The sequence below is a fragment of the Callithrix jacchus genome, chromosome 5 (genome assembly GCF_049354715.1).
Source record: "Callithrix jacchus isolate 240 chromosome 5, calJac240_pri, whole genome shotgun sequence".
In the NCBI taxonomy this organism is placed as follows: domain Eukaryota; kingdom Metazoa; phylum Chordata; class Mammalia; order Primates; family Cebidae; genus Callithrix; species Callithrix jacchus.
The window spans coordinates 54,313,585-54,323,083 of record NC_133506.1 but is presented as its reverse complement, the minus strand read 5'-3'; the positions used below and the strand labels follow the sequence as shown (position 1 = coordinate 54,323,083).

General features: G+C 44.6%; 1 protein-coding gene across 1 annotated transcript; it reads left to right on the top strand.

Moving 5' to 3' along the window:
• The first annotated feature begins 753 nt into the window (after positions 1 to 753).
• Positions 754 to 6,755, top strand: LOC144582507 (uncharacterized). The gene is made up of 2 exons (XM_078372024.1): positions 754 to 1,020; positions 3,396 to 6,755. Exons 1-2 carry the CDS (start codon positions 974 to 976, stop codon positions 4,513 to 4,515), a joined length of 1,167 nt encoding a protein of 388 aa, XP_078228150.1. The 5' UTR covers positions 754 to 973; the 3' UTR covers positions 4,516 to 6,755.
• Positions 6,756 to 9,499: the final 2,744 nt, after the last annotated feature.

Below are 9,499 nucleotides of genomic sequence, written 5' to 3'. Positions count from 1 at the left end.
CCTTGCCTGTCCTTCCCTAGAAATCTTTCTTTTTCATCTTCTTGCTGGGGACTTATTTTATACTCCTTTGCCTCTCTCCTGCTTTTTCCCTGCCCCAAGGGAGGCACATCCACCATCCTGTGCTTCCCCTCCTGGCCTCTGCACAAACTCTAGCAAGTTCTCTAGTCCCCACATCCTCCAGCTGGTTTGGGGGCCAAGTGTGAGTTTGGGGAGGATATGTGTCCGTGGTGATGGGTGGAAATGCCTCAGCCCCCTCCTCCCTGCCTGCCTTGCCTCTCCAGGGCTTGGGACCCTGGTTCCTTGCAAGGGAAAAAAAAAAAGGGCAGAAAGCAGTAAAAAGCAGCCAAGGGGCTCCAGGTGGTCACCTCATGAGACAGGCTGAGCAGAACCCCCACTCCTAGGAGCTGTCTTTGCAACTGTCAGCCCACTGCTGGGCGTGCTGAAAAGGATTACAGAGATAGGCTATACCCTACTTGGTCTGTACCCCAGGCCCTGAGGAGGAGCCCCCATAGTCTCAAACCAGCTGCAAAGTCTGGCAAAGTGTGGGCCATTGGAGTTCCCAAATGATGGGGCTGGAAGAGAGTCTGCTGGTCATTGTTCCCAGGCCTACCACACACTTCTACCTCACCCATGGCCCAGACCTCCCTGCTGCTTCCCACCCCACCAGGCTTTCCGCTGTCTGGCCTGGGGCTCCAGACCTGGCCCCTTGGGGTCACGGGACACAACAGAGCAAATCCCCGGCATGAGTTCAGATGCTGGTAGAAACCACATGGGGCTGGTCCTGGGGTAGGAGGTGGGAGTCAGTGGAAGAGACAGGCAGGGTGCTCCCAACTAAAATAGCTTCTGGAATAAAAGGTCAAGAAGAGGCCTGTATTATTGTGTCTTGCCAGGGGGTCCCCAAGACCCAGAATCCAGGAAGAGATGGAGCCTACTCAGGAAATTCCCATTCAGCCAAAAGCAACTCAGCCAAGGGATGCTGAAGAAACAGCTGGAGAAAGCCAGGAAGCAGGTCGTTAAAAGGTAATTAAGAGACCTCATTCAGAAGGAATGGGAGAGGAAGGCCATGAGGTGGGAGCCTTTCCCCCTTCCTCACAGACCAAGTCTCAGCTGCAAGTTGAGGGCTGCATGGTTACTGTGGGGCCATGTGCCCCTGGATCCACACATGGCAGGGGCTTGAGCTGGGCCTTGGGAGGAGCAGTCACACATGAGTCAGATCCTAGATTCCGGGCTGCCACTTCCAAGAGCACCCATCCTTGCCCTCTACCTGGTCTGTCTGTAGAACTGCAGGAAATTATTTATTCATCATGATTTTGCCCAAGCATTTGCCAGTTTATAGTTTGATCTTTCCTCTTATCTGCCAGTCCAGTTACTCAACCATCTAACAATCTTTGCACCTATACAATCAACCCTCCTTCTATTTTGTACCTTTCCTTTTTGTGTGTGTGTTCATTCATCATCTCTTGATCTAACTGCACTTCCTTCCTTATTTCTGTCCATCCCTTTATCTACCCATTCACACGTGCACTCATCCAGCCATCCATCCACCTACCCATCCATTCACCCACCATCTGTCCACCCACCTGTCCGCCCACTCATCCATCCACCCATCCATGCATCTACCCAACATCTACCCATCCATTCACCCCCATCATTCCATCCACTTACCTACCCACCCACCCACACACCCACTTGCCCATTCATTCACCCACATCCATTCACCTGCCTACCCATCTGTTTACCCATTCATCCATTTATCCACCTACCTACCCACCCATTAAACCTACACACCTGTCCATTCACTCACCCATCCATCCATCTATTCACCCACCCACCCACCCACCTTACACTCATCCATCCACCCATCCATTGACCCATCCATCTACCTACTCATCTAATCATCTACCTACCTATTCACCCATCAAACCACCTACCCATCCATCCACTCATCCATTCACCCACCCATCCCTCCACCCTCCCCCTACCCATCCACCCACCCATCCACCCACCTACTCACCCAATCTATCCACCTTCCTACTTGCCCATCCTTTTGCCAAACTATGGAGATAATCACACATGCCCATTGCACTTTCTTATTCCCAATGCTACTTCACACCTACTCCAACATTTCCCCTCAATGCCACCCCATGGCATAGTCAGGCTAGGGCTCACCACTGCCATTCAGTGGGTGATGAACCTGAAGCTTAGAAACGGAGCAACTTGCTTAGTGTCATACTGTGGGGGTGACCTAGTACCTGTTCTACTGCACCAAGCTCTTCCCAGCTGCACTGGATTAACCCTGCAGCGTCTGTGTCTGGGTTAGTGCTGTGAACCTGTACTCATGGTGGTAGAAATTCAGGTGTTGTCAGAAAGAAACCTGGCATCCCCTGAAGATTGGTCCCTGAACACCAGAGTACTTTCCTTCAGTGTTCTTTGCTAATACAAGCTTAGGGGAAAAACCACATGTGCTGTCCTCAGCTTACGCATCTGTCAAACCATGGAGTCTTCTATGGTATCCTCCTAGAACCTTCCGGCTGGCTGTGAGGAATTATCCAAATTGGGGGTGGTCCACAGCATGCTTCTCTGCCTTTACGACCTTCCAGGTCTACCACCCCATCTGTCAATTATTCCACAATCTCACACACCTGCAGGCCAGCCAGAGGCTGAGCCCTCCCATTCCTGCTGGATGTGCCCAACTTCACCCTCATCCTCTTTGGGTACTGACTAGGCCTTTGGGGTAAGCAAACGAGCCCCAGGCCCATGCATCATCCCCCAGACTGCCGAGCTCAGCACTTTGGTTCCCTGGGAACCACTGCCCAGGACTCCGGATTCATGGAATTTCCTTCTGTTGCTGAGGGCGGGGGCAGCCATTAGTTATCCTTAATAACCAGGCAGACGACAGGATAGCATTGCCCTCAGCTTTCTTAAAAGCAGAGCGTGATCGCTGTCTCTCTTGAGCAATTCCACTGACTCCATTACTGAAATGGCTCTTGCCTTCTGTGCCCTGTCCAAGTTGCTATGTTGTTTTATTGCTTCTCTGAAAAGCTCCTACTAATTAAGGGGAAAGCTGCATACAAATTGAGCTGGGCTGCCGTGCAAAGGACAGGCCCTGTGTTAAGGTGGCTATGGGAGCTTCTCAGGGGCCCTGCAGCTGCTGCCTCCTCCCTGTCCAGGGCTCCTGGCTTCCTTTGAGAAGTCGTTAGAGCCTGGGCTCTCACTCTGAGAAGCCTAATTTGCCAGCCAGGGTGGGTTGGGACTGGAAAGAGACCAAACTGCCTCACAATGCCTTCAGCTCCAGTCTGAGCTCAGTGGCTGAGGTGGGAGGCAGTGACAGTGGGGACAGCCAGGGCTCCCTCCAGCTCTGGATCTCAAGGAGCATGTCTTGTTCTGTGTCTCAGGGCTCACAGAAGTGTCAAAGGCAGCTGCACTCCTCGAGACACTGAGAATTCCACTGAAGAGACAGGATATACATCTATGAACAGCAAGCCACAGTACAAGCCAGAGATCATCAAGGTCCTCAGGTCTCTCCTCAGAGACCATCAGGGTCCTTGGGTCCTGAGGACTGTCAGGGTCCTTGGGTGCCACATGGGCGAGTGCTCTGCTCGGGGATGGGAGGGAAAGTTTGGAGGGTTTTTTTGGAGTCAGGAGACATTGGAACAAGCCTTGAAGCCCAAGTCAAAGGAGAGGAAGAGAAATAGAGACACACACACACACACACACACACACACACACACACAGAGAGAGAGAGAAACAGACACACACACACACACACAGAGACACAGAGACACACACACACACACAGAGAGAAACAGAGACACACACACACACACAGAGACACAGAGACACACACACACACAGAGAGAGAAACAAAGACACACACACACAGAGAGAGAGAGAAACAGAGACACACACACAGAGAGAGAGAGAAACAGAGACACACACACACAGAGAGAGAGACACAGAGACACACACACAGAGAGAGAGAGAAACAAAGACACACACACACAGAGAAACAGAGACACACACACACACAGAGAAACAGAGACACACACAGAGAAACAGACACGCACACACAGAGAGAAACAAAGACACACACACACACACAGAGAAACAGAGACACACACACAGAGAGAGACACACATACACACACAGAGAAACAGACACACACAGAGAAATAGAGACACACACACACACACACACAGAGAGAGAAACAGAGACACACACATACACACAGAGAGAGAGAGAAACAGAGACACACACACACAGAGAGAGAGAAACAGAGACACACACACACAGAGAGAGAGAGAAACAGAGACACACACATACACACAGAGAGAGAAAGAAACAGAGACACACACACAGAGAGAGAGAGAAACAGAGACACACACACACAGAGAGAGAGAAACAGAGACACACACACAGAGAAACAGAGACAGAGTGAGAGAGAGAAACAGAGACACACATACACAGAGAGAGAGAGAGAAACAGAGACACACAGAGAGAGAGAGAGAGAAATAGAGACACACACACACAGAGAGAGAGAGAAACAGAGACAGAAACAGAGAAAAAATATATATATACACACACACTCATATGTAAAGAGAGACAGAGACAGAGAAACAGAATATATATATACATATACATAGAGACATATATATATATATATAGAGAGAGAGAGAGAGAGAGAGAAAGGCAGAGACAGAGAGAGAGAGACAAAGAGAGAGAAAAGAGGGGCCCCTCCACTCCTGGACAGTGTCCAGCTCTTTCTCTACCTGAGCTTGCAGTCCTGAGAACGGCTCCTTCCACCTTTCTGCAGAGCTGTCTCTGTCTCATCCTCCATCCCATCCTTCAGGTCTTGGCATTAAGGCTTCCCCCAAACCCCCAAGCTGACATGTCCAGCCACTGCCTGGTGACTTCCTTTGCAGCACTTAGCACGATCATACCTGGCTCCCTGAGTGTCGCCAGTGTCCTCCTAGTCCAGTGTTCTGTCTCCCTTCTTCACCCACATATCCTGAATACTTAGCACATGGCCTGCTGGGGAATGTGATGATTTGCGGAAAGGGTGGTGAGCAGATGGGATCGATGTAGTGGCTGAGGCCTGAGGTAGATGGTGATGGCATGAATAGGGTATGTCAGGTTTTGAAGACGTTGGGGTGGAGTGGGACGTGATGGGATGGATGAGGTGATGGATGGGTTGGGTGACAGGATGGGGAGAGATGCCATGGCATGCACAGGTTGGATGGACTGGTGACCTCCTGGTGGTCCTCTGTGCCCCAGGTTCTGCCTCGTGCCTTTCCTCTTGGAGCTGAGGGCTGTCATAGAGTGGGTATGGACAGACACTGCCCCTGGCCTGTCTAACTGGATACATCTAGGGGACCTGTGTGCAAAAGTCTTTATCATGAAGCACTGGCAGAGTCTGAGAAGGTGGGTGCAGACAGGAGGTGTGGAGGTGGCAGCTTTCCTTGCCTCAGTCCTATACCCTACAGCAGTGAGGCTCATGTCTTGCCCAGTGCACCAGGTGCTTACCTGGCAGCTCGGCCCTGAATTCCAGTGCTCATGGAGTTTATAGTGAGTCCTCAGTAAAATGGCAGAGCCCATGCTGAATTCTCCCCACCATCACCTGGGAGTGCTCAAAACCACCTGATGAAGCAGGCATCCTTTCATTCCCATGTTACAAAGGAGGAGACAGAAGCTCAGAGGGACTGTGTGTCCAAGGTCACAGCTGGTTAGTGGTGGCACTGGGACATGACTCCAGCTCCCCCTGACCCCAGTGTGACATTCTCTGAATCAACCACCCTCCTCCAACTTTTAAGAGTGATTTGCCAACCTGCCCTCCCTTGAGTCCACAGCTGTCTGATCCAAGGCATGGCCCTGACCTGCCTGCCCTCTTCTGTAGAACTATCCTGGCCTCCTGGGCAGAAGAGGAGGCTGTGAAATATGGAGTTGGGGTATCGTCACACTTGCTTTGATCTTCCTCATGTGGTTCCCCTGGTTTTCATGTCCCTGTTGAGGACAGCAGGTGACATGACCAATCAGCCCCTGCCCATGCCTGTCAAGATTGCCATTTACAGTTACAAGGTGGCTAGAGTGGAGCAAGGGAGCTGCCTTCCCTGGTGCTGTGCTCAGTGGGGTGGGGGTGCCAGTGCCTGCTCCCCAGCCTGAAGCCTTTGCTCCTCCAGCTGTGGTCCTAGAGAAGGACTCAAAGGTCAGAGCAGCCTCTGAGCTTTTTTGCCTTATTGTCTATTTTGTGTTTTGTCATAGATATTTTTGAGGAGCAAATTTTGAACATTAAATGGGGCATATGAGTATGTGATGATGTTAACTGAAGGTTGAACAATATGTTTTCAACAGTATGACAACAATATGTCATAACTTTTTATTGAGATGAAATTGACATACAGTCAATTCACAGATAAGTATCCAATTTAATACATTGTGAGTGACACAGATAACCATGTAACCACCACCCCAATGAAGACAGATATCATTGCTGTTTTGCTCAAAGTTCCCTCATGACTCTTCTAGTCCTCACCTACTAGACTGGACTGGTCTAATTTCCATAATCATAGCAGTCTTCTCTGATCTGAACTTCTTATACATGTCATCGTAGATGATGTACTGATGTGTGGAACATGAGAGTTTTGAGATTCATCTGCATTACCGCGTGTCAGTTTGTTTGAACGCTGACTAATATATCATTGTATAAATATATCTGACAATATTTCATTCTATTAATAGATAGTTGGGTTGTGTCTGTTTTTGTGGGCGTACATTGTCTTTTTTTTTTTTTTGAGTAAATATGTAAGAGTGGAATTGTTTTGTGATAGGGTGGTTATATGCTTAACTTTTAAAGAAATCTAGAAAGTTTCTAAAGTGGCTGCACCATTTTGCACTCTCACCAGCAATGTCTGAGAGCTCCAGTTGCTCCACATTTTCACCAACAGTAGATATCATCAATCTTTTGAATTTTGACCTTTCTGATAGGTATGATGTGGTATCTCATTGTGCTTTTAATTTTCATTTTCCTGATGACTAATGACATTGAGTAACTTTACATGTTATTATCCACTTATGTATGTTCTTTCGTGAAATATGCAAGTCTTTTTCTGTTTGTTGTTATTGCTTATGTTGTTTTATTATTGAACTGTAGGGGCTCTTTAAATATTCTGAATATGTCTTTGTCAGACATGCATATTGCAAATATTTTCTCCCAATCTGTGGCTTGCCGTTTCATATTCTTAATGTTGACTTTTGATAAGTGGAAGTTTTTAATTTTGATGAGGTCAGTTTGTTAGTATTTCTTTTTGTGATCAGTGCTTTTGGCGTTCTCTCTAAGAAATCTTTGCCTACCTCAAGTCTATGAAGATATTTTCCCATGTACTCTGCAAGAAGCTTTATAGTTCTAGCTCTTATGTTAGGTCTATGATCCATCCATCTCAAATTAATTTTTACTTGTAATGTGAAGTAGGAGTCAAGACTCTTTTTCCTCTATATATTTTCTTAGTTTTTCTAGCCCATTTGCTGAAAAGATGCTTTTTTTCCCCCTCACTTGGCATGACATCTTTGTAAAAAATCAATTAACTGAGTACATGTAACTCTATATTTGGATTCCCCATTATGATCCATTGATCTATTTGTCTATGATTCCATTAGTAACACACCATCTTGATTACTGTAGTTTTTGATATATTTTGAAACCGGTAAGTTCAAGTTCTCCACCTTGGTTGTTTATTTTAAAGATTGGGTTTTTTTCTTTTTAACTATTCTAAGCCTTTTATATTTTCATTTAAATCTTAGAAACAATTCATCAATTTTATTTAAAAATTCTATTCATATTTGGATTAGAATTGTGTTGAAGCTAGAGGAATCTGTTCAGTCTGGGAAGAACTTGCCTTTAAACAACATTGAGTCTCTAAGGCATACATGTAGCTTTTATCCATTCATTTAGATTTTTAATTTCTCTGAGAAATATGTTCTACTTTTCTACATTTAAGGCTTGTACATAAAGTTATTCCTAAATATTTTATAGGCTTTGGTACTACTATAAATGGAATTGTTTTAAAATTTCATTTCCAATTACTTGCTGCTAAGATAAAAATATAATTGATTTTATATATTTTGTTTGCATCCTATTATCTTGCTTAATGTGCTTATTAGTTCTAATGGTTATTGTTGTACATTCTTTAAATGTTTTTTCATGTAGGCAGTCATAGCATTTGTAAGTATAGGGAAGATGATTTTTTTTCCCAAGTCTATATGCTTTTTATTTTTCTTACCTTATTGCACTAGCTAGATATTCAGTGCAATGATGAAGAGGATTGATGAGTTCAGGCATCCTTACCATGTTACCAATCTTAGGAGAAAGCCTATGTTTCAGCAATGAATATGATGTTTACTAGCATTTTCATAAACATCCTTTGTCATTTTGAAGAAGTTCTCTTCTTTGTCCAAGTTTGCTGAGAATTTGTGTCATAAACGGGCACTGAATTTTGTCAGACACTTTTTCTGTATTTTTTGAAACAGATATATTGTCTTGCCTACTTATTTTGTTAATATGGTGAGTTATACTGGTTGATTTTTAAATGTTCCTTGGAAAAAACACTTAATGATGTCTTACTATTTTGTATAGCACTGAATTCAATTTGCTAATTTTATCTTAGGGACTTTTTGTGTGTCTGCTTCATGAGGCACATCGATCTATAATTTTCTATAATGTCTTTGTCAGGTTTTGGTATCCAGATTATACTAACTTTCTAAGATGATTTGAGAACTATTTTCTTCTCCATTTTCCGAAACATTTTAAGAGTGGTATTATTTCTTCTTTGAGTGTTTGATAGTATTTACCAGTAAAGTACGCTGGGCCTGACATTTCCTTGGAAAGGATTTAAAAACAAATTCAGCTTTAATAGATATTGGAACAATCTGGGTACCTTTTTCAAGTTGTGCCAGTTTGGTTAAATTGTGTTTTCAAGGAATTTCCCTGCTTCATATAAGTAGTTGAATTTATTGGCATGGAATCTCTCATAATATTTTCTTATGATCCTTTTGACGTCTGCAGGATCTATAATGATACCCCTCCTTTATTTCTGATACTGGCAATTTGTGGGTTTTCCCCTTCTTTCTTGATCAATCCTTCTGGGAATTTTAAAAGAGATTGATTCAGATATACTTTGCATACAATAAACTGTACATATGTAAAGTATATAATTCAATAAATGCTGACATACTGTGAATACTGACATCTGTAAAACCATCACCATAATCAAGATAATGAATATTTTCATCACGCATAAAAGTTGACTCATGTCTTACTGTAATTCCTCTCTCCCTCCACTCCTGTTCCCATGCAGCTATTTTCTCTCTGTACCTATAGATTCATTTGAATTTTATAGAAATTCATATAGATAAATTTACAGAGGATGTGCTATATTATTTAATTTGGCTTCTTAAGAAATACCAAAATTTTAGATCATTTTGCTTCATAAGAAAAAAATAAATATCA

Excerpts from the sequence above, each read along its gene's own strand:
- LOC144582507 (XM_078372024.1), top strand. The coding sequence starts at position 974 with ATGCTGAAGAAACAGCTGGAGAAAGCCAGGAAGCAGGTCGTTAAAAG. Across the intron at positions 1,021-3,395 it reads AGGAAGCAGGTCGTTAAAAG|GGCTCACAGAAGTGTCAAAG; the intron begins GTAATTAAGAGA and ends TCTGTGTCTCAG.